The sequence below is a fragment of the Phycodurus eques genome, chromosome 18 (genome assembly GCF_024500275.1).
Source record: "Phycodurus eques isolate BA_2022a chromosome 18, UOR_Pequ_1.1, whole genome shotgun sequence".
Classification (NCBI taxonomy): Eukaryota; Metazoa; Chordata; class Actinopteri; order Syngnathiformes; family Syngnathidae; genus Phycodurus; species Phycodurus eques.
In genome coordinates this window covers 3152935-3178256 of record NC_084542.1, presented here as the reverse complement: position 1 = coordinate 3178256, position 25322 = coordinate 3152935, and the positions used below count along the sequence as shown (strand labels likewise).

At 45.5% G+C, this 25322-nt stretch overlaps 1 protein-coding gene across 3 annotated transcripts in view; it reads left to right on the top strand.

Moving 5' to 3' along the window:
* cd2ap (CD2-associated protein) overlaps nt 1-25322 on the top strand; it is an 85503-nt gene that overhangs the window by 17412 nt on the left and 42769 nt on the right. For all 3 annotated transcript variants that reach the window (XM_061704051.1, XM_061704050.1, XM_061704049.1), the window contains exon 2: nt 11017-11174. In XM_061704051.1, coding sequence (XP_061560035.1) covers nt 11017-11174 — 158 coding nt within the window. The remainder of the gene's footprint in view (nt 1-11016; nt 11175-25322) is intronic.

Genomic DNA, 25322 nt, shown 5'->3' with positions numbered 1-25322 from the left:
CCTTCATTGGAGTCCAGCTGTGTTTTATTATACCGATTGGACTTGATTAGGAACGCCACATCCCTGTCTATAGAAGACTGTAGAGCTGACAGCGCATGTCAGAGCAAATGAGAATCATGAGGTCAAAGGAACTGACTGAAGAGCTCAGAGACAGAATTGTGGCAAGGCACAGATCTGGCCAAAGTTACAAAAAAATGTCTGCTGCACTTAAGGTTCCTAAGAGTACAGTGGCCTCCATAATCCTGAAATGGAAGACATTTGGGACGACTAGAACCTTTCCTATAGCTGGCCGTCAGGCCAAACTGAGCAATCGGGGGAGAAGAGCCTTGGTCAGAAAGACAAAGAAGAACCCAAAGATCTCTGTGGCTGAGCTCCAGAGATGCAGTCGGGAGATGGGAGAAAGTTCTAGAAAGTCGACCATCACTGCAGCCCTCCACCGCTTTATGGCAGAGTGGCCCGACGGAAGCCTCTCCTCTGTGCAAGACGCATGAAAGCCCGCATGGAGTTTGCTAAAAAAACACCTGAAGGACTCCAAGATGGTGAGAAATATGATTCTCTGGTCTGATGAGACCAAGATAGAAATTGTTGGCCTTAATTCTAAGTGGCATGTGTGGAGAAAACCAGGCACTGTCCAAACCTGTCCAATACAGTCCCAACAGTGAAGCATAGTGGTGGCAGCAGCATGCTGTGGGTGTGTTTTTTCAGCTGCAGGGACGGGGAGACTGGTTGCAATCGAAGAAAAGATGAATGCGGCCAAGTACAGGGATATCCTGGACGAAAACCTTCTCCAGAGTGCTCAGAACCTCAGACTGGGCCGATGGTTCATCTTAAAAAAAGACAATGACCCTAAGCATACAGCTAAAATACCGAAGGAGCGGCTACAGAACAACTCCGCGACTGTTTTTGAATGGCCCAGCCAGAGCCCTGACTTAAGCCCAATTGAGCATCTCTGGAAAGATTTTAGGAAATGGCTGCAATATAGGCACGGTGGACGTCTGGTAAGAGCGTCAGCCTCACAGTTCTGAGGACCCGGGTTCAATCCCCGGCCCCGCCTGTGTGGAGTTTGCATGTTTTACCCGTGCCTGCGTGGGTTTTCTCCGGGCACTCCGGTTTCCTCCCACATCCCAAAAACATGCATGAATTGGAGACTCTAAATTGCCCGTAGGTGTGAATGTGAGTGCGAATGGTTGTTTGTTTGTATGTGCCCTGCAATTGGCTGGCAACCAGTTCAGGGTGTACCCCGCCTCCTACCCGATGATAGCTGGGATAGGCTCCAGCACGCCCGCGACCCTAGTGAGGAGAAGCGGCTCAGAAAATGGTTAGATGGATTTTAGGAAATGGCTGCAATATAGGCACGGTGGACGACTGGTTAGAGCGTCTGCATCACAGTTGTGAGCACCGGGGTTCAATCCCCGGCCCCGCCTGTGTGAAGTTTGCATGTTTTCCCCGTGCTTGCGTGGGTTTTCTCCGGGCACTCCGGTTTCCTCCCACATCCCAAAAACATGCATGGTAAGTTAATTGACAACTCTAAATTGCCCGTAGGTGTGAATGTGAGTGTGAGTGTGAGTGGTTGCTTGTTTGTATGTGCCCTGTGATTGGCTGGCAACCAGTTCGGGTGTACCCCGCCTCCTCCCCGATGACAGCTGGGATAGGTTCCAGCACGCCCGTGACCCTAGTGAGGAGAAGCGGCTCAGAAAATGGATGGATGGATGGCTGCAATATAAAAAAAGAGTGAAAAATTTAAGTATGCCTGAAAACCTAGCGTACCTACTGGATATACTTAATGATTTTTTGTTGTTGTTTTTTTTTTGGGGTTCTTCAAATTTGACAGGCTTCGTAGCTCTGGTTGACTATATTAACAAAATAATTCATCTATCTAGCTATAATCCATTTTTACATTTATGTATTGTATTACAAAAGAACACATTCACTCCCATTTACGCAGTGTCCCTAAACGCAACTCGTGCACTGCCGCTTCCCTCTCTAGTTTCATTCGGAAACGCGAAATAGGAAATGCATCAAGTGTACAATCTTTTAATCTTTTGAGCATTTCCAAACAGGTCCCTCTGCTGGTCCCTTTTAATATTACAGTTGATTCACTGTATATTCCAGAACTCCAACATTGCAGCAGACCCTGCGATGTGACTATTGCGCACACATACTGTACATTGCGATGACGATGCTCAAACAAAATATCGTGCAGCCCTCAGGTGTACCATATGATAGTGGACCCCTAATAGGTCCTGACGCTCGAATTGTCGGACGTTTCCCCAACGTGAAACTAAAGCCAAATTTCCACGAAGTGGTACAACTCAGTTCACCATGGCAAGCTTCAGGTCTGATTACTTTGCAGGTTATTCTGTAGCAATTGTACTGTAGGTACAATGACAATAGCACTGGCACCTACGTAAATTGTGCGACATTGAAGCAGCCTGACAGTGTGGTATAGTGATGCACCGAAATTAAAAATCTTGACTGAAACCATCCATCCATCTATTTTCTACCGCTTATCTGAGGTCGGGTCATGGGGGCAGTAGCTTTAGCAGGGACGCCCAGACTTCCCTCTCCCGAGCCCCTTCATCCAGCTCTTCCGGGGGGATCCCGAGGCGTTCCCAGGCCAGCCGAAAGACGTAGTATCTCCAGCGTGTCCTGGGTCGCCCACCCTTTTCTGACTGAGGACCATGGTCTCAGATTTGGAGGTGCTGATTCTCATCCCAGCCACTTCACACTCGGCTGCGAACTGCTCCAGTGAGAGTTGGAGATCACGGCTTGATGAAGCCAACAGAACCACATCATCTGCAAAAAGGAGAGATGCAATACTGAGGCCACCAAACCAGACCCCCTCTACGCCTCGGCTGCGCCTTGAAATTCTGTCCATAAAAGTTATGAACAGAATCGGTGACAAAAGGGCAGCCTTGGCGGAGTCCAACCCTCACCGGAAACGAGTCCAACTTACTGCCGGATACGTGGACCAAACTCTGACTCCGGTCGTACAGGGACCGAACAGCCCGTATCAGGTGGTTCGGTACCCCATCCTCCCGAAGCACCCCCTACAGGACTCCCGAGGGACACGGTGGAACGCCTTCTCCAAGTCCACAAAACACGTGTCGACTGGTTGGGCGAACTCTCATGCACCCTCGAGGATCCTGTCGAGGGTATAGAGCTGGTCCACTGTTCCACGGCCAGGACGAAAACCACACTGCTCCTCCTGGATCTGAGAATCAACTTCCCGATGGATCCTCCTCTCCAGCACTCCTGAATAGACCTTACCAGGGAGGCTGAGGAGTGTGATCCCCATGTAGTTGGAACACACCCTCCGGTCCCCCGGGGGACCACCACCCCAGTCTGCCAATCCAGAGGCACTGTCCCCGATGTCCATGCTATGTTGCAGAGGCGTGTCAACCAGGACAGCCCCACAACATCCAGAGCCTTTAGGAACTCCGGGCGAATCTCATCCACCCCTGGGGCCTTGCCACTGAGGAGCTTTTTAACCACCTCGGTGACCTCAACCCCAGAGATAGGAGAGACCCCAGACTCTGCTTCCTCATGGAAAGGCGTGTCGGTGGAATTGAGCAGGTCTTCGAAGTATTCTCCCCACCGACTAACAACGTCCAGAGTCGAGGTCAGCAGCGCCCAATCCCCACTATACACAGTGTGGATGGGGCACTGCTTCCCCCTCCTGAAACGCCGGATGGTGGACCAGAATTTCCTCGAAGCCTTCCGGAAGTCTTTCTCCATGGCCTCAGCAAACCTCCCATACCCGAGTTTTTGCTTCAGCAACCACCAAAGCTGCATTCCGCTTGGCCAGCCGGTACCCATCAGCTGCCTCAGGAGTCCCACAGGCCAAAAAGGCCCGATAGGACTCCTTCTTCAGCTTGACGGCATCCCTCACTGTTGGTGTCCACCAACGGGTTCGAGGATTTCCGCCACGACAGGCACCAACCACCTTACGGCCACAGCTCCGGTCGGCCGCCTAAGCAATGGAGGCGCGGAACCAATCACCGATCTGCCAATCACGCCCAACCAATGTGGCGTTCCTAACCAATCACCAATCTGCCAATCACGCCCTTCCAGGTATCACTGTCATTGCCCACGTGAGCATTGAAGTCTTCCAGCAGAAGGATGGAGTCCCCAGCGGGAGCGCTCTCCAGCACCCCCTCCAAGGACTCCAAAAAGGGTGGGTACTCTGAACTGCTGTTTGGTGCATAGGCACAAACAACAGTCAGGACCCGTCACCCCACCCGAAGGCAGAGGGAGGCTACCCTCCCGTCCACAGGGGTGTACCCCAACGTACAGGCGCCGAGCCGGGTGGCAATAAGTATACCCACCGCGCCTCTCACCGTGGGCAACTCCAGAGTGGAAGAGAGTCCAACCCCTCTCAAGAGGACTGGTACCAGAGCCCAAGATGTGTGTGGAGGCGAGTCCGACTAGATCAAGTCGGAACTTCTCGACCTCACACACCAGCTCGGGCTCCTTCCCTGCCAGAGAGGTGACATTCCACGTCCCTAGAGCCAGTTTCTGTTGCCAGGGATCGGATCGCCAAGATCCCTGCCTTCGGCCACCGCCCAGCTCGCACTGCACCTGACAGGTGGTCAGCCCATGGGAAGGGGGACCCACGTTACCCTTTCGGGCTGTGCCCGTCCGGGCCTCATGGGTGCAGGCCCGGCCACCAGGCGCTCTCCTTCGAGCCCCACCTCCAGGCTTGGCTGAGAAAGCTGAGTCCATAGTCCTGTTTGCCATGTGTGACCCTGCTGGGGGCATAAAGCCCCAGACAACTTAGCTCCTACGATCATTGGGACACACAAACCCGTCCACCACGATAAGGTGACGGCTTCCAGGAGGGGATCACAGTCACATTTAACTGAATATTCAAAAGCTCTATAAGGCATTGCTTGTCAATAGTAAAGGATTCTTTACTCTGATGTGCATGCACTTGCACGCTGGCCTTCAGTGATCAACACTAATATTGCAATAGTCCGGTGCAATAGTCCGGTGCAATGACCATTGTGCAAAGGGCGCTGAGACTTCAAAGAGTGTATGCGGTTTAAAGTGACGAGTAGTGCGATCATCTGGGACAATGTTGGTTGTGCAAATGTTACAGATACTCCTCAATCAGTGTGCAAATGGAGCAGATGCTACTCTGGCATGAGTGGCCAGTATATGCAAATAGTGCAGCATGGCGAGACAACTACAGTGAGTGCACGAGTAATACATAATTGGCCCCACAGAAATGTGACAACGAACTCAAGTCAAAAAATTGCCAGCTTGTTGTAATGGAATTATAGGTTAGGTGTTTAAGAAGTTGATCGCAAGAGGGAAGAAGCTGTTGGAATGTCTACTAGTTCTAGTTTGCATTGATCGGTAGCGCCTACCTGAGGGAAGGAGCTGGAAGAGCTGGTGACCGGGGTGCGGAGGGTCCGAGAGGATTTTGCACGCCCTTGTCTTAGTTCTGGCAGCGTGCAAGTCCTCAACGGTGGGTAGGGGGGTACCGACAATCCTTTCAGCAGTTTTGATTGTCCGTTGCAGTCGGAGTTTGTCCTTTTTTGTAGCAGCACCAAACCAGACTGTGATGGAAGAACACAGGACTGATTCGATGACCGCTGTGTAGAACTGTCTCAGCAGCTGCGGTGGCAGGCTGTACTTTCTCAGAAGCCGCAGGAAGTACATCCTCTGCTGGGCCTTTTTGAGGACGGAGTTGATGTTGGTCGCCCACTTCAGGTCCTGAGAGATTGTAATTCCCAGGAACTTGAAGGTCTCGACGGTTGACACAAGGCAGCTGGACAATGTGAGGGGCAGCTGTGGCGAAGGATCCCTCCTGAAGTCCACTATCATCTCTACAGTCTTGAGCGTGTTCAGCTCCAGGTTGTGTCGGCCGTACCACAGCTCCAGCCGCTCCGCTTCCTGTCGATATGCAGACTCGTCACCGTCCTTGATGAGGCCGATGACAGTGGTGTCATCTGCAAACTTCAGGAGTCTGACAGTCGGGTTCGCTGAGGTGCAGTCGTTCGTGTAGAGAAAGAAGAGAAGAGCAGCGGAGAGAGGACACAACCTTGGGGCGCCCCAGTGCTGATGCTGCGTGTGGAGGAGGTGGCCTCCCCCAGCCTGACCTGCTGTGTCCTGCCCGTCAGAAAGCTGTAAATCCACTGGCAGATGGCAGGTGAGACGCTGAGCTGGAGAAGCTTGGTTGAAAGGAGTTCACGGATGATTGTGTTGAACGCTGAGCTGAAGTCCACGAACAGGATCCTCGCGTAGGTCCCTGCACTGTCGAGGTGTTCTAGGATAAAGTGCAGTCCCATGTTGACTGCATCATCCGCAGACCTGTTCGCTTGGTAGGCAAACTGCAGGGGGTCCAGCAGGGGACCTGTGACACTCTTGAGGTGGTCCAGCACGAGACGTTCAAAGGACTTCATGACCACAGATCTCAAAGCGACAGACCTGTAGTCATTCAGACCAGAGATTGCAGGTTTCTTGGGGACTGGAATGATGGTGGAGTGTTTGAAACAGGATGGAACTTCGCACATTTCTAAAGATCTATTGAAGATCTGAGTGAAGACTGGAGCGAGCTGGTCCGCGCAGACTTTGAGGCAGGATGGGGACACATGGTCCGGGCCTGCCGCTTTTTTATTCTTCTGTTGTTTGAAGATGCGTCTCACATCCTGTTCATGGATGGTTAACGCAGAAGTCAGAGGTGTGGTTGTGGTGTGAAATTGTCCTTTTCAAATCTGCAGTAGAAGGTATTCAAGTCGTTGGCTAGTGTGCTATTGTTCTCAGCTTGGGGGGATCGTTGCTTGTAATTAGTCAGCGATTGGAATGCATGCCAGACTGATTTAGAGTCATTTGTGCTAAACTGTTTTTCCAACTTTGCTGCATAGATCCTCTTTGCAATGTTAATTTCTTTAGTCAGCTGGTTTCTAGCTCGATTATACAGGGCCCTGTCCCCGCTCTGATATGCGTCCTCCTTAGCTTGGCGAAGCTGCTTAAGTTTAGCAGTGAACCACTGCTTGTTGTTGTTTAATGTGCGAAATGATTTTGTTGGTACACAAACCTCTTCACAGAAACTGATATAGGATGTGACAGTGTCCGTATATTCATCCAGGCTGCCAGCTGAATTTTCAAAGACACTCCAGTCTGTGCAGTCTAAACAGCTTTGAAGTCCCATCTTGGCTTCATTGGTCCACTTTTTTCTGTTTTCACTGTAGGCTTCGCACATTTAAGTTCTTGCCTGTATGTCGGTATTAAGTGAATTAAGCAGTGATCAGACGAGCCCAGGGCTGCATGAGGTATAGCACGGTATGCGTTTTTTACCGTAGTGTAGCAGTGCTCCAAAGTATTATTTTCCCTGGTAGGACAGTCGATGTGCTGCTTGTATTTAGGGAGTTCGTGGTTGAGTTTAGCTTTGTTAAAGTCCCCAAGAATAATGAGGGGTGAGTCCGGGTGTTTTTTTTTCAATTTCGTTGACTTGTTCGGCGAGCGTTAGCAATGCGGCGTTTGTGCTAGCTTGAGGCGTAATATAGACTCCAGCCAGTATGAACGATGCAAACTCACGTGGCGAGTAGAATGGTTTACAGTTTAAGAATAGCGACTTCAAATGCAGGCTGCAGTGTGTGCTGAGCACCGTGACGTGACAGGAGGAGTTTACAGAAGACTGGACCACTACAGCCAAGGTGATCAGAGAAAGAGGCAGGAGAGTATGTAGTGTATCTTCTGCCAGGAAAGGAGAGAAGGAAGCTCAAAGTACAGGAAATCATAGAAGGAAAGAGGTTAGCTCAGAAGAAGTGGGACACTTAGAGGACCGAGGAGAGAAGAAGGAAATACATTGAGATGTGACGTAGGGCAAAGGTAGAGGTGGCAAAGGCCAAACAAGAGGCATATGACATGTATGCCAGGTTGGACACTAAAGTCCAGTTTTTGACTAGCTTGTTCAACAGAATTCTAGCAGCTGAGAAGATGCCTGAGGAATGGAGGAAATGTGTGCTGGTGCCCATTTTTAAGAACAAGGGTGATGTGCAGAACTGTGGGAACTATAGAGGAATAAAGTTGATGAGCCACACAATGAAGTCATGGGAAAGAGTAGTGGAGGCTAGACTCAGGACAGAAGTTTTTGCGAGAAACAGTATGGTTTCATGCCTAAAACGAGTACCACAGATGCATTATTTGCCTTGAGGATGTTGATGGAAAAGTACAGAGAAGGTCAGAAGGACCTACATTGTGTCTTTATGGATCTAGAGAAAGCCAATGACAGAGTACCCAGATATGAATTTTGCTACTGCATGCAGAAATCTGGAGTGGCGGAGAAATATGTTATTATAATAATAATAATACAGGACATGTATGAGGGCAGCAGAACAGTGGTGAGGTGTGCTGTCGGTGTGACAGAGGAGTTTAAGGTGGCGATGGGACTGCATCAGGGATCAGTCCTGAGCCCTTTTCTGTTTGCAGTGGTGATGGATAGGCTGGCACATGAGGTTAGACTGGAATCCCCGTGGACCATGATGTTTGCAGATGACATTGTGATCTGCAGTGAAAACAGGGAGCAGGTGGGGGAACAGTTAGAAAGGTGGAGGCATGCACTGGAAAGGAGAGGAATGAAGATTAGCCAAAGTAAAACAGAATATATGTGCATGAATGAGAGGCGTTGAGGGGGGGAGAGTGAGGCTACAGGGAGAAGATATAGCAAGGGTGGAGGACTTTAAATACTTGGGCTCAACAATCCAGAGCAATGTTGAGTGTGATAAGGAAGTGAAGAAACCGGTCCAAGCAGGTTGGAACAGGTGGGGGAAGGTGTCAGGTGTGTTATGTGACACGAGTCTCTGCTAGGATGAAGGGCAAAGTTTGTAAAACAGTGGTGAGGCCAGCCATGATGTACAGATTAGAGACAGTGGCACTGAAGAGACAACAGGAAGCAGAGCTGGAGATGGCGGAAATGAAGATGTTGAGGTTCGCTCTTGGAGTGACCAGGTTGGATAAAATTAGAAATGAGCTTCTCAGAGGGACAGCCAAGGTTAGATGTTTTGGAGACAAAGTTCGAGCAGACTTCGATGGTTCTGACACATCTTGAGGAGAGAGAGTCAGTATATTGGTAGAAGGATGATGAGGATGGAGTTGCCAGGCCAGAGAGCTAGAGGAAGACCAAAGAGAAGGTTGATGGATGTCGTGAGGGAAGACACAAGGGCAGTTGGTGTTCGAGAGGAGGATGCAGGAGATACGGCCTAACGGGACAAGATGAAAGGAAAAGAAGTGCAGCCCTACTGTAAACATTATACACCAAACTGTTCTTTTGACTCTTCTTTGCATTTTTGTTCTACTCCCATAACTGAATGAATACAGAAAATTTTGAAAGCTTACAGTTAGTGTTAACAGTTTCTCATGTGGATTTGTACTATAAGAGGTTTGTTAGAACAATTCCAGGGCTGCTGTCACCATAGATACAGTATATTCAACATTCAAACTATATATTACTGGTATTCATTTTCAAAGTAATTCCCTTGAAGTCTAAACTCACATTCCCTGCCACGCTTTTCGGGATCCCCTGCAGCTCCGTCTTGATGTTGTCCACGATTTAAAACAGGTCCCCTTAATGATACTCCTGACCTTGGGAAAGAGAAGGGGAAAAAAAAATCACAGAGCCAGGTTGGGTGAATAGGGAGGTTGCTCCAGCACAGCAATGTGCTTCATGACCAGGGACTGACAGATTCTCAGGGCATTGTGAGCAGGCATGTTGTCATGGTGAAGCAGCCAAGATTTGTATCTATTGTGACAGCAGTCCTGGAACCTTTCTGATCCACCTTGTAGTTCAATAATGTGATGAAACATTATGATTTAAATTGATCAGATTATCTGATAGTTTAACAGCATGTTTTAATCTCCCATTAATGGACCGTACAAGTTAGTCTCTGACCTATCCGTCAATCCTAAAACTTATTTTGTACTTTTACTCTATAAGTACAAGCTTCAATAGTAAGTGCAATTAATTTTGGCTCATGGTTGATTTGTTTTTTCCATAATATGGAAATGTGGTTAAATTCTGTAATGCACGATCTGAGAGTTTAGAGCATAGGTGTCAAACTCAAGGCCCGAGGGCCAGATGCAGCCCGCCACATTATTTTATGTGGCCCGCGAAAGCAAATCATGCTCGTCAACTTCTGTGATTTTTGTCCCCAAATTCCAAATTGTCATAATAATAAACAATAATGTTGAGCTATTGCATTTTTCTGTTACCAAACCCTTCTTCTACAGTCTTCTTCTTCTTCTTTTCCTTTGGGCTTGTCCCGTTAGGGGTCGCCACAGCGTGTCATCCTTTTCCATGCAAGCCTATCTCCTGCATCCTCCTCTCTAACACCAACTGCCCTCATGTAACTTAAACAATACTTGAACAAACTATTATCCTTGTCTTCTGATTTAAAAAGTACGTATCCCTCAATTTGTTGTGTAATGGTAATAATATGATAATATGATGATGGTTTCACTCTTCTAAAGGGCCCTCTGAGGGAAATCATAACTACAATGCGGCCCGAGACAAAAATTAGTTTGACACCCCTGGTTTAGAGGTTCCGTTGAATGTATTGAATGTTAACTAGAAATCGGAATATGCCAAACTAGCAGTTTAAAAAGTAAATTATTAAAAGCTGTCTTCATCCATCTGCCTCCATTTTAAATATTTTCTTGAAATATTAGTTTGAATTGTTTTAATTACTGTACTAATTATCATTAATTTGTCAAAATGTCTATTTTGTACTGCGATTGGCAACCAGTTCAGGGTGTACCCCGCCTCTCACCCAAAGATAGCTGGGATGGGCTCCAGTACACCCGCAATCCTAGTGAGGAAAAGCGGTACAGAAAATGGATGGATGGATGGATGTCTAGTTTGTATTTTGCTATGTCTGCTATTTTTGTATCCGACCCCTCCATGTTCCTCCTTTGTGTTTTGGCTTCCTCTCTTCTTACTTTCCCTCTGTGTATCCCCCCCCTCCTCTGTTTTCCACTCTATGACCCTCCAACCTGTGGTGTCCGGAGCAGAGGTTGTTGTGGAGTTTGACTACGAAGCGCTCCATGAAGATGAGCTGACCTTGCGAAAGGGGGATCTCATAAAGAATGTGTGCTGCATACAAGAGGATGGCTGGATGGAGGGAGATCTCAACGGGAAAAGGGGGCTCTTTCCTGACAACTTTGTTAAGGTGAGAGCAAATGTTTTTTGCTTCTGAATTCACTACATTGCATGTTTTTTTTGCCCTTGTGTTTGCATCTGGGTTGGACTGAGTGATTATGGTCTGCTGCGATAGCAACCAATCCAAGAGGTATTTGCTATAGCATCATTTTACAATTTCATTACCTTCAATAACCTTGGTATATTTTATGAAATATTCTGTCCGGACATCGCGATATGAATTATGTGCATCAAATGTCTTTGACAATTGATACATAATGCATTAATGCATATTTTGTCATTTTATACAGTATTCATATTCTTTTCGTTCTTATCTGTGGGTATATGTTTTTGAGTCGGGAGGAACTAATTCAATTTAGATTTTGAATCGTGAAGCAACTTGTTTGTTTTTCTGCAAAGGTTCTTTATGAATAAAATTAAATTCATTTGACTTGATTACAGTTCAATGAGAATGTGACCAAAGGAGGCTGCAGTGAACCAGGTGACATTTTAGCTGACACAACAATTAACAAACGATCCACCCATTCATTGTAGTTACGTCCTGTTTGGAAACAGGTGGAAACACTTTACTTACACTTTGTCTTCAAAATCAAGCAATATAATGCATAGTTGTATTGAGTTGATCACTGCAACTACCACACCAAAAGTGTCTCTCTCCAACCCACACAATGCAACTCAGGGTGCTCATAGTGTTTTTGTTCTTGTGTAGATGAGGAAAACCGTGAGTTGGAACATGAATCGGATCATTCTCCATTAAGGATTCCACCTTGATCTAGATTCGTTCCAGGATGCGAAGACCTTGCCTGAACTTATCAGTGGGCCAACGCTTTCTTTTCATAGACATAGCAGATTGACACTGATGGGATATTTTGCCATTGAGTTTTTTTTATCTTTAATCCATGTTGGCTGTGTTGAGTTATATAGGCACACACGGTTAAAGCAGGGTTATCGTAGGAGTAAATCAGTCAGTTATAATTGAATGAAGTGTTTTTCATGCAAATATTTACTTTCATTATTCCTCTATTACTGTGTTAAGAGTAGGTCAGCGTTGACTATGTAACTACGGTGCGTCCAATTTGTATATTTACATTCAGGTTACATCGCTGCCGTAAGATTTAAACTGGGTCGTGGATCAAGGAACCCCAGTACTGTATTGTATTGCAAGTAAAAAAACAACAACAACAACAACAAAAACTGTGTTATGTAGGACTGCACGATTATGGCGAAAACAATAAACACAATTATTTTGATCAATATTGTAATCATGATTATTAGTCACAATTATTCTTCATGTTAGGGAAAAATATTTTTATTGAACTACTTTTCAACTAACAATATGTAAACAGTTTTCAGTGCAAAATGAATTTTTAAATAAGAATAAACGATAAATAAAATAAAAATAAAAAAAATACACCCGAAACATTCTACTCTTCTTCATTCAATGGGTACGTCTCTCTTAATCTGCTTGACCGTCGTTAGTCGTGCACGGGCACAAACTTCAAAGACCTTGATGTTTGCGCGTTCTCTCTCTATTTACTAATGCCGTTTTGCACTGCGGTCAGGCCAGCTGAAATGTTGAAGTCAAGGCAGCCGCTGAGATGATTGTTAATAATACAGTATGTCTTACCGTGACACTCCGTCTCTCCGCCAACGTGCTGCGAGGGCCAGCTTCAAAATACAAGTTTAATAAATTACTACATTGGACATCAATGCCATTTTAGGCTGTTACTTTGAAGTTGGCCCCGGAGGGCATTGCCAGAGCTTACTGAATGAAGCCTTAACATTGCGTTCACCCCCTGGTGGCTGGCTGACTAGGTTGCAGGCACTGCGGAATATAGGGTCCAACATTAACGGTGGCTCGGGGCCAAAACACTGCTGTGTTGGGCCACCACCTACGTATAGACACTGACTCGCTCGGGCCAGTACACTTTTCTCTAAGTCACTGCAAATTTTCGCCCACCGAAAATGGCCCAAAACTGCATTTTCAGTGTCGGTCTGAAATTCTTTAATCACCAAAACATCCTGTCCAAGACGGGATGTTGTGATGACGCTAGGAGAAGCCTGTAGAATGTTAAACTGCTCTCCCTGAGCATGCTTTAAGATGTTTATTGACACCTCAGTTGGAGTTTACTGTAAAACTAAGCGAACAACAAAAATAATTACCCTTATTCTATATTTAAATACTAGACACACATTGTTTTAAAAATTGCCAGTTTAATCCTAACAGTGAAAAACCCTATTGACGGGCTTGCAAATAGCATTTGGTCATGGGAGGAATGTACCTTCAAATAATGACTCTTTGCACACAAACGCCTTAGTAACACATACAGACAGGTAATATAACAATACTCACAGGCATATATTCTTCCTAATCTGTGAAAAACGAGTTTATTAACATTTATCTTGACTTTCATATGTGTATAAGCACTTTTCATATGCAGCAGTGCCCGCGTTTTAAAAATAAAAAAATTCCCGAAGATCGGGCTCATTTAATCATGGCAGCCAAAATCGCAAAAATTTAATTCATTGTGCTGCCCGAGTGTTATCTAAGCCTACTGGCATCAAAGTAGTGTATCGGGACGTTTCAGGCTGAAGTAGTTTTAAGATTGATTTGTTTATAGTGGACATAATTATCCATCCATTTTCTTTTCCCGCTTATTCTCATGAGGGTCGCGGGCGTGCTGGAGCCTATCCCAGCTATCTTCGGGCGTGGAAATAACTATTAATATAAACATATTTTTAATTCAGTTTCTGAGGAGGTGAATATTTTGTTCATTGGGGACAAAAGAGGTTGCATATTTAAGTCACCTCTTTAGGATTGATTATAACCTTGCAAATGCAGTAGATTGCAGTGGCTCTTTGGCTACTTTCCCTGAATGAGATGGCTTCAAGCTACCACTGCACTCTACACTCTTCCTTTGAACACTGTTGATATGATTTGTTTTAATTTGTAATCGAGCTGACATTTACAATTCCATATTGCTACCGTCTTAGTGTTACCTTGACATCTAGTGGACGGGGTGTATTTATTTCAAAGTTCAAATACCAACAATCCTTCCCTTCACATTTCTGATGTCTACTATTGATTCGTTTGGGTGGGGACATATTATGACCATCACTGGAGTCACCTGACTTCAAGATTTTCTCTTCAGTTAGTGCACCATGAATGTGTCGTCTCCCTCTGCATATTCAGTCTCTGCAGCGTCTGCTGCTTTTCTCCAGTCTATAAATCCTTGATCGTAAAATAGGTAATCTGCTAAGAAGACTGGGTCTGTCACTGTGCTTTGATAGTTAGTCCGCTAAGAAGCAGTACCTACCGGTTCTTGAACTTTTGCACCATGAATGTGTCGTCTCCCTCTGCATATTCAGTCTCTGCAGCGTCTGCTGCTTTTCTCCAGTCTATAAATCCTTGATAGTAAAATAGGTAATCTGCTAAGAAGACTGGGTCTGTCACTGTGCTTTGATAGTTAGTCCGCTAAGAAGCAGTACCTACCGGTTCTTGAACCTTTGTGAGGCTAGCGCCATCTCAGAGGTTGTTCTTCATCCCCCTGCTCCCTTTTTAATTGGTATTGCTGCTGAACGACATGAAATGGTAAGAGATTAAACTTTGCTCTGCCATGACCAGGATGAGTTGACATGCATCTTCGTAAAGTATTCTTAGGTAATGGGACCATGCGTCTTTGGCCTAGATCATAGTTCATGGTCTGACCATGTCACTGAGGAAAGACTACATCGCAAACAGAGAGGCTGTTCGTTAGCTGAGTAAGTTAGCTATAGACATGCCAATTATTTATACACACACGTACAATCCAACCAACAATTTGAATCGGTGAGGACTGTGGCGTAATAATCTGTAGCTATTTTGTGTGTGATCATAGTTTGTGTGTGTGTGTGTGTGTGTGTGTGTATATATATATATATATATATATATATATATATATATATATATATATACGTATGTATATATACACACACATATATATATGTGTGTATGTATGTGTGTGTAGCTTTCTCTTTGTGTGCATTGTGTTTTTTTTTACGAAGTTGGCAAACACTCATGCATGCACACACACACACACACACTGAACTTTTTAATGGAAGTGCAAAGTCAGCATATGTGAACCAGGAAGCGGATGGTAAACCCAGTCATTGTTTAGTGCAATAGAATGTTCCTGCACTGACACTGTCAAGGCTTCAATTTCGAATTGAATTGATCTGTCCTGTATGGTTCAAGAAGAGTAACATTATTGTTTCTTTGCTACTCGCTTAACAAAACATCGACTCTCCCTTTCTAAACCATGAAAAATCCTGACTAATTAAGCATATTGCCAAATCTTGTTCCCACTGCCATGCAGGTACACCCTTCAGTCATCCACCTCAAATTGAAATGATGTTAACGAGTTAAAGATGTTATTTAATTATAGATGATTGATTATACTCCGGCAGCACGGTGGACGACTGGTTAGAGCGTCTGCCTCACAGTTCTGAGGACCAGGGTTCAATCCCTGGCCCTGCCTGTGTGGAGTTTGCATGTTCTCCCCATGCCTGCGTGGGTTTTCTCCGGGCACTCCGGTTTCCTCCCACATCCCAAAAACATGCATGGTAGGTTGATTGTCAACTCTAAATTGCCCGTAGGTATGAATGTGAGTGCGAATGGTTGTTTGTATGTACCCTACGATTGGCTGGCGCCCGGTTCAGGATGTACCCTGCCTCCCGCCCGAAGATAGCTGGGATAGGCTCCAGCACGCCCGCGACCCTAGTGAGGATAAGCAGTAAAGGAAATGGATGGATTATTATATTCCTTTTTTTTCCCAAATATTCATATTCCAAGTTATCATATGTATTCAAAATATACAGGCTTTTAGAGAGAAGTGGGTATTATATTGTTGTGATAGACCGTTTTTATTTCGGGGCCGATGCCAATTAGTAGTAGTCAAGGAGGCCAATAACCAGTAGTTTACTAAGGCGCAGGTGGAGACAGGCTTAAGCAACGAGACGTGGAAGGTTGGGTGAATTTTCAAGGACAGTGGAAGCTTCAACCGGACCGAAGTGGGATTGATGATTTTGGTAATCGGGAAAGGACCAATGAAACGGGGAGTGAGTTTACGGGATTCAGTCTGAAGTGGGAGGTCGTGAGAAGAAAGCCAGACAAATTGGCCCACCTTGTATTTGGGTGTCGGGAAGCGATGACTGGCCGCGAGCTGTTTGTTGCGTGCGGCGGACCGGGTCAATGCTGCACGGACGTCATTCCATACAGCCTGGATCCGCTGTAGATGATCCTTGACTGTGGGGGATTGTCACTGCCCGCTCCTGCTCCTTGAACAATGGCGTTTGCTAACCATACCAAGCCATGAATGGGGACATACGGGTAGCGGAACTGGTGAGGGAGTTGTGGTCGTAGTCAATCCACGGGAGGAATGAGCTCCAGGAGGAGGGGTTGCGTGCGGCAACACAACGGAGGGCTGATTCCAGGGATTGGTTTGCCCGCTCTGTCTGGCCGTTGGTCTGCGGATGATATCCCGATGACAAGCTGGCTGCTGCGCCCACCGCTTTACAGAATTCCTTCCACACCAGGAATGAGAACTGAGGACCTCTGACAGAGACAATATCGATGGGAATACCGTGGAGTCTTAAGACATGCTGGACAAGGAGGTCAGTAGTTTCGAAGGCGAATGGTAGCTTGGGGAGAGGTATGTAATGGACAGATTTGGAAAAACGATCGACAATGGTGAGAGTTACCTTCAGAAGGAGGTAGATCGGTAACGAAGTCCAGAGCAATATGGGACCAAGGCTTGGACGAACTCCCGGGTGTCTTGAACAAGGCTGGGCTGGGCCACCAGAGATTCTGCCGGATTAACTGAATGGTGCGGGTGATGCCATGATGACAGGTGAGTTTGGAGGTATGAGCCCGCTGAAGAACGTCAGAGCATGCAGAATCTGGTATGAACAGGCGGTTTGGAGTGTTGGGATCCGGGTGATTTTTTTTTGGGCCTCCTTAACCACCAGTTCGGTTTGCCAAGTGGCAGCACCAACGAAGCACGAGGAAGGAAGAATGGGTTCCGGTTTGTCAGGGCTGGTGGGGGGAGAGTAAAGTCGAGACATGGCATCAGATTTGCCGTTTTTGGAGCCAGGACGGAAGGAGAGATTGAAATTAAACCTGCTCAAGAAGAGAGCCCAGCGATCTTGTCGGGGGTTAAGGCGTTTGGCGGAACAGAGGTAAGCGAGATTCTTGTGGTCGGTCCAAATGATAAATGGTTGTTCAGTCCCCTCCAACCAGTGCCTCCACTCTTCCAAGGCTCATATAATGGCCAGTAGCTCTCGGTTGCCGACATCGTTGTTCCTGTCGGCAGGGGGCAGACGGCGGGAAAAAAAGGCGCAGGGGTGCAGTTTCTGGGTCGTGGGGTCCCGCTGCGAGAAAACAGCCCCTGCCCCCGTGTCCGAGGCGTCAACCTCGACCACGAACTGGAGGGAGGGGTCGGGGTGGTGAAGAATGGGCGCACTGGTGAACAGGGTCTTGAGTTGATTGAATGCTTGGGATGCTGCCGGGGTCCAATGAAAGAGGGAGCTGGCGGATGTGAGGCTTGTGAAGGGAATAGCGACCTTGCTGTAATCAGTATCATCTTTATTTGAAAATTATGTCCAAAAAACACACAAGGAATTTGTCTCCGGTAGTTGGAGCCGCTCGAGTACGACAACAGACAGTCAATTGACAGAGAACACTTTTGAAACATAAAGACAATGACAAAAAACAGTCACTGAGCAATAAAGGGTTGCTAGTTATCTGGTAATGCCAGTACATTTTTTTTTTTATGACAATTGTGCAAAAAGATGCAGTCCTCTAGCACTTAGAGAAGAAGAAGAATCACCTTTATTGTCATGAACATGCATGCATACACATTCAATTTGCTCTTTGCATTTTACCCATCACAGTGAACACATACATATACACGTTAGTGGAACACACTGGAACAGGGGGCAGCTGAAGCGCCAGGGGAGCATTTCGGTGTATCAGTGTCTTGCTCAAGGACACCACAACTGTGAGCCCAGGGGGTGTTGGTGGATGGTCCAGTCGGGGTCTTGAACCTAGGTCCCCCACGGTGGCAGGCAGTGATCTGCACCATTAGGCCACAGCTGCTCAGGTCAGAGCAGTTTGAATGACTAATATTGCAATAGTACGGTGGAATGACCATTGTGCAAAGGGCGCCAAGACTTCAAGGAGTGAGTTTAAAGTGACGGGTAGTGCGATAATCTGGGACAATGTTGATTGTGCAAATGTTGCAGATACTCCTCAATCAGTGTGCAAATGGAGCAGATGCTACTCTGGCATGAGTGGCCAGTATTGGTCAACAACAGATATGCAAATAGTGCAGCATGGCGAGACTACTACAGTGAGTGCACGAGTAATATATAATTAAAACTCAAGTAAAAAAATTGCCAGCATGTTGTAATGGAATTGTCGGTTAGGTGTTTAAGAAGTTGATTGCAAGAGGGAAGAAGCTGTTGGAATGTCTGCTAGTTCTAGTTTGCATTGATCGGTAGCGCCTACCTACCGCCTACCAGTGTGCAAGTCCTCAAGGGTGGGTAGGGGGGCACCGAGAATCGTTTCAGCAGTTTTGATTGTCCGTAGCAGTTGGAGTTTGTCCTTTTTTGTAGACGCACCAAACCAGACTGTGATGGAAGAACACAGGACTGATTTGATGGCCGCTGTGCAGAACTGCCTCAGCTGCTCCTCCGGCAGGCCGTGCTTTCTCAGAAGCCGCAGGAAGTACATCCTTTGCTGGGCCTTTTTGAGGACGGAGTTGATGTGGGTCGCCCACTTCAGGTCCTGAGAGACTGTAATTCCCAGGAACTTGAAGGTCTCGACGGTTGACACAAGGCAGCTGGACAACGTGAGGGGCTGCTGTGGCAAAGGATGCCTCCTGAAGTCCACGATCATCTCTACAGTCTTGAGCGTGTTCAGCTCCAGGTTGTGTCGGCCGCACCATAGCTCCAGCCGCTCCACTTCCTGTCGATATGCAGACTGGTCACCGTCCTTGATGAGGCCGATGACAGTGGTGTCATCTACAAACTTCAGGAGTTTGACAGTCGGGTTCGCTGAGGTGCAGTCGTTCGTGTAGAGAGAGAAGAGCAGCGGAGAGAGGACACAACCTTGGGGCGTCCCAGTGCTGATGCTGCGTGTGGATGAGGTGACCTCCCCCAGCCTCACCTGCTGTGTCCTGCCCGTCATAAATATTATACACATTGAATATTGAAAATATTCATATTCCAAGTTATCATATGTATTCAAAATATACAGGCTTTTAGAGAGAAGTGGGTATTATATTGTCGTGATAGACCGTTTTTATTTCGGGGCCGAAACCAATTATTAGTCATCAAGGAGGCCAATAACCAGTAGTTGGAGCCGATATTCGTTTTGCAGTAAAAATGAAAATATTGGTGTCAAAATATGAAATGATAAAAACTCAGTTTGACTTCATTTGAATGCCTTTCAGCACTTTTATTAAACAGCTTTTCAGATTTGCAACATGTTATTTATTTATTTTAAATCTTAGAAAATAGAAATCTTTGTTTTAAAATTCTAACAAAAATTGCAGGGAGCTCCCAGGCTCAGCAGCATGTCTTGCAAAGTTAAATGGAAACTTTAACAAATAAATAGCTTCCTAAAGTTTTCGATAGTAGTTTTCCAAAATCAATAATTGAAATGTTACTGTTTAAAAAAATATATTTTTGTTTAGTTGTAAAACAAAAAATGCAGAGTTATCATGGTCAGCAGCATCTCTTATAAAGTTAACTGCAAATTTAAATAAATCGGTCCCTAAAGTTTTATAAAGTAAATAAACGAGAGTTCAAGTTGTCATGTCCACCAATGCAGTGGATCCCCTTTAAACCTGTTGACTCCTTGAGGTACAGATGTAGGCTACTTGCCAGTAGGTCACCAGTGTGATGTGCCAGCAGAGAGCTGAACGTCTCTCCAACACAGCTCCCTAAAGGCTTCTTTATACTCACGCGGGCGGTGACCGCGTTGACATCACTGCGGCTATCCCGCACGCAGTTTGCCTTTATACTAGAGCGCAACCCACGCTCGCAGTTTTGAAAATGTACTGCAGTTCTCCTATAAGTCGGGGGTGTCGCTACGGCTGGTGTTGGCTACGACATCACAGGGTGGAGTTTCCTCTGCATTTCTGGCCATTTCCGATAACCGTTTTTACTTTAGTTTCCGGAACAAAGCAACAACAATGGCGACCGTGGAGCAGTGTCTGCTAGAATAAATGGACCTAGATGAACAGATGATACGTTTAATTATGCTGCAAAATCTATCAAGAAGGCGGCGGCGTAGGAGGTATGTGGAACCAAGGGGAGCGCTGAGTACGTCATCACAACATGTGACTAAAACGGACCAATCACGAGAGATGATCTCCGCGGCTTTCTACGCGCAGCAACAATTTTTGCCATGTGCGCTCAAGTGACGCAGAGGGGCCGCGCGGCCCAATGCGTAGGTCACGTGATGCAATGCGGTCGCTGTCGGCCGCACGAGCACGGGAGTATAAAGAGGCCTTAAGGATGCACGTTCTCTTCGTTGCCTATTGTGGTTGTTTCCGTCATTCTCGTGTGTTTATATCCAGCTGCCTGCACCTCCTGTAGTAGCGGAAATACACATTATTTCCCTGCAGTTTTAGACATGAATGCTTTTCTGTCGCGCACACACACACACACAATTCTTTTGCCATCCCCTCAACCTGCGTGCTTCCCTGCAATAAAAATAACTGAATTTTATCCTCCCTCTCACTCACTCTCTCTCATTCACACACAAACACTTCTTATTTTTATCACTATTTCCCTGTCAACATTATTTCCAACTTGGGCTGCACAATTAATCGAATTTAATCGTGATCGCTATTTTAGTTGCCACAATTAAATGAGCCTGATCAGAGGCTATTTATTTTTTTTAGTTTACATTTTTTATTTTTACATTTAAAATGCGTACACTGCTGCATATAAATAGTACTTCATATGCAGCAGTGCCCGCAACCTAGTCAGCCACCCAATCACCAGGGGGAGAACGTATGGTTAAGGCTTCATTAAGCACCGCACTGCGCTCTGTGGCCAACTTCAAAATAAAAGCTTAAAATGGCATTGATGTCCAATGTAACAATATATTAAGCTTTTATTTTGATGTTGGCCTAATCATCACATTGTAGCAGCTGCCTTGACTTCAACCTTTGGGCTGGCCTGACTGCAGTAAAAAAAAAAAAAAAAAAAAAAAAAAAAAACAGAAGTAAATAAAAAGGGAAATCCCAACTGTCGAGATCTTTGCAGTTGGTGACGTTGGAGACGTACCATCCTAGACAATTCACTATATTAACAGGGATTTTTAAATGAAGTCATCGCTTGCAGACTGCTATTGCATTTTATGCATTAACTGTATTTGCTTCCATGAAGTTAGAATTTGTGATTACACTTTGTAAGAGCACATAGTCCTTGGTAAAGTAGAATTTATTTGGGGTAAATTTAAAAAAAAATTATCTATCATTTATTGTTATTTGAAAGCTTCATTTTTCACTGAAAAATGTTATACGTATTGTTGAAAGGTAGTGCAATAAAACTATTTTCTATTAATAATCGTGATTACAATATTGATCAAAATAATCATGATTATTATTTTGGCCTTAATCGTGCAGCACTATTAGCTATGTGTTTCAGTTGGTTAAACCTCACCCGAAACCAGTAATATGGTTGACGTGGCGAAATAGCAACCAGCTGGGTGTTAGCCTGCGAGCTAACCTCTCTCTCCATTGTTTACGAGCAGGCGTTAGCTTAAGGCAAAGCACTGGCAGCTTTATACAGTGCATTTCATATACAAGGCAACTCAATGATTGAAAGTACAACATTACTCTAAGCAAATTCAGGTGATTAGAATTATTATTATTATTTAAACCTGTCCTGTTCGACTGCATTTCCTTGCAGAATGGTGGATCTGTATGCCTATGTGCTGGAATAGTTTTGCTGTGCTGTGTGAACACAAGTAACATTACAACAGTCATTTGTAGATGGGGGGTGGTGGCACTGAGTGAGGACATGCAATAACTAACCAAGAGAACAAGATAAGAGAGGACAGAAAAGGGGAGGACAGGATGTGGGAAAATGAAGGCAGTGCAACTGACGAGTGGTGCGGTGGGATTCTTTTTTAGTGTCTAAACACCTGTAAGAACCTGTGAGTTGATATGTTAGTATAACCTGTGTTGCTGTTAGTGATCCCAGCACAAGTAATTAAAGCCTATAGTGTGTCTATTGAAGTTATTAGTGAATGAATACAATATAACATGCATGTAAGTTTTCTATCTTTGAGTGCAGCTCACAAAAAATGGGAGCAAAAACAAAAGTATTGCATTTATATTTTTGTTCAGTGTATGTTTGAGACAAACCTGTGAGTATAGCGGCACATTGAAAAGGCTTTGACTCATCAACAATCATCATCATCAATGATAATCGTTGTCACTGGCTGTTGGCTCTCATGATGTCACAGACAAGAGTTGACTGCAATAACAATACATTTTAGGAGGAATCTTTCCCGCGACTTGAGTGGGGTTGTTACTTCTGTCTAAAAAGCTATAGGTGAGGTAAGATGGAATTTTAAACAGGTTCGAATAAATGCTTTTGGATCCTGTCTGTTGCATAGTGCAATAAGAATAAAATGTCCGTGACCTTGCAAAGGATAAAAGGCTACCTAGCCGATATCTAATGCTCATGTTTGCTTGCCGGTCAATAGGGTTTTCCATTAACTGACAGTATAAGTTGGCGATTTCTAAAACGATATGTGTCTTGTATTTAAATATTCAATGTGAGTAAGTATTTTTGTTGTGTGTCAAGTTTTACAGTATACTCCAACTGAGATGTCAATTAACAGCATAAAGCACACTCAGGGAGGGCAGAATAAAAAATGCGTTACACCGTTGCTACAAGAAACAAAGGGTGCATTCAGGGTGCAGGAACTTGCATACACAACCGGTGTTGCGGCTCATTAATAATTTTTCTTCGATTATAAAGTTTTTATGATTGTGACAAGCCTAAATCGAAATCGCGATTAAATATTTATTAATCGCCCAACCCCAGTGAATATTTTATTCAAGTCAATTAGTGAGTAGTCAATTTTATTTATACAGCTCAGCGTCAATTCACAACCAAGTTATCTAAAGGCACTTTACACATTGAGTAGCTCAAAAACCACACTCGTCATGCATTGTATCTGAAGATAAAAATAACATCACTTTCAGGGAGAAACATCAAATAGTACCAAGGCTCTCTGGGCGACTGTCTGTCTCGGCCAGTTGTGTTGACATGAAGAGACAGAGTCGAGGGACGGAAGGCAGGAAGAGAGAAATGCAGGATAGAGGGTTTGAGCAACAGGGGCAGGGACTCCAGAAGAATGGCCATGATGACAGCAACCACAACTATACTGGTGCTGATAGTGTCAGAATCTTTTCCTTTCGGTTTGTCCCGTTTGGGATCGCCACAGTGTGTCATCCTTTTCCATGTAAGCCTATCTCCTGCATCCTCCTCTCAAACACCAACTGCCTTCATGTCTTCCCTCACGACATCCATCAACCTTCTCTTTGGTCTTCCTCTAGCTCTCTTGCCTGGCAGCTCCATCCTCATCATCCTTCTACCAATTTACTCACTCTCTCTCCTCTGGATGTGTCCAAACCATCGAAGTCTGCTCTCCCTAACTTTGTCTCCAAAACATCTAACCTTCGCTGTCCCTCTGAGAAGCTCATTTCTAATTTTATCTAACCTGGTCACTCCTAGAACGAACCTCAACATCTTCATTTCCGCCACCTCCAGCTCTGCTTCCTGTTGTCTCTTCAGTGCCACTGTCTCTACTCCGTACATCAGGTCTGGCCTCACCACTGTCTTGTAAACGTTGCCCTTCATCCTAGCAGAGATTCTTCTGTCACATAACACACCTGACATCTTCCTCCATCCGTTCCAACCTGCTTGGACCCGTTTCTTCACTTCCTGACCACACTCACCGTTGCTCTGGACTGTTGACCCCAAGTATTTGATCTCCTCCACCCTTGCTCTCTTCTCCCTGTAGCCTCACTCTTCCCCCTCCACCACTCTCATTCATGCACATATATTCTGTTTTACTTCGGGTAATTTTCATTGCTCTCCTGTGCACGCCTCCATCTTTCAAACTGTTCCTCCATCTGCTCCCTGCTTTCACTGCAGATCACGATGTCTCATCTTAAATTCCTCTGTCACACCTACCGCACACCTCACCACTGTTCTGCTGCCGTCGTACATGTCCTGTATTATTCTAAAATACTTCTCTGCCACTCCAGACTAACGCATGCAGTACCACAGTTCCTCTCTGCGTACTCTGTCATAGGCTTTCTCTAGATCTACAAAGACACAATGTAGCTCCTTCTGACCTTCTCTGTACTTTTCCATCAACATCCTCAAGGCAAATAATGCATCTGTGGTACTCTTTCTAGGCATGAAACCATACTGTTGCTCGCAAATACTCACTTCTGTCCTAACCTCCACTACTTTCCCATAACGTCATTGTGTGGATCATCAACTCTATAGTTCCCACAGCTCTGCACATCACCCTTGTTCTTAAAAATGGGCACCTGCACACTTTTCCTCCATTCCTCAGGCATCTTCTCAGCTGGTCGAATTCTGTTGAACAAGATGGTCAAAAACTCCACAGCCACCTCTCCTAGATGCTTCCATACCTCCACAGGAATGTCATCAGGACCAACTGCCGTTCCATTTTTCATCCTCTTTAGTGCCTTTCTAACTTCCTCCTTAGTAATCATTGCCACTTCCTGGTCCACCACACTTGCCTCTTCTACTCCTTCTCTCTCATTTTCCTCATTCATCAACTCCTCAAAGTATTCTTTCCGTCTGTCCAGCACACTGCTGGCACCAGTCAAAACATTCCCATCTCTATCCTTAATCACCTTAACCTCTGTCTGGCCAAGCTGTATAGATCCTTTTCTCCTTCTTTAGTGTCCAACCTGGCATACATGTCATCATATGCCTCGTTCGGGCTTTGCCACCTCTACCTTTGCCCTACGTCTCATCTCAATGTATTCCTTTCTCCTCTCCTCGGTCCTTTCAGTGTCCCACTTCTTCTTAGCTAACCTCTTTCCTT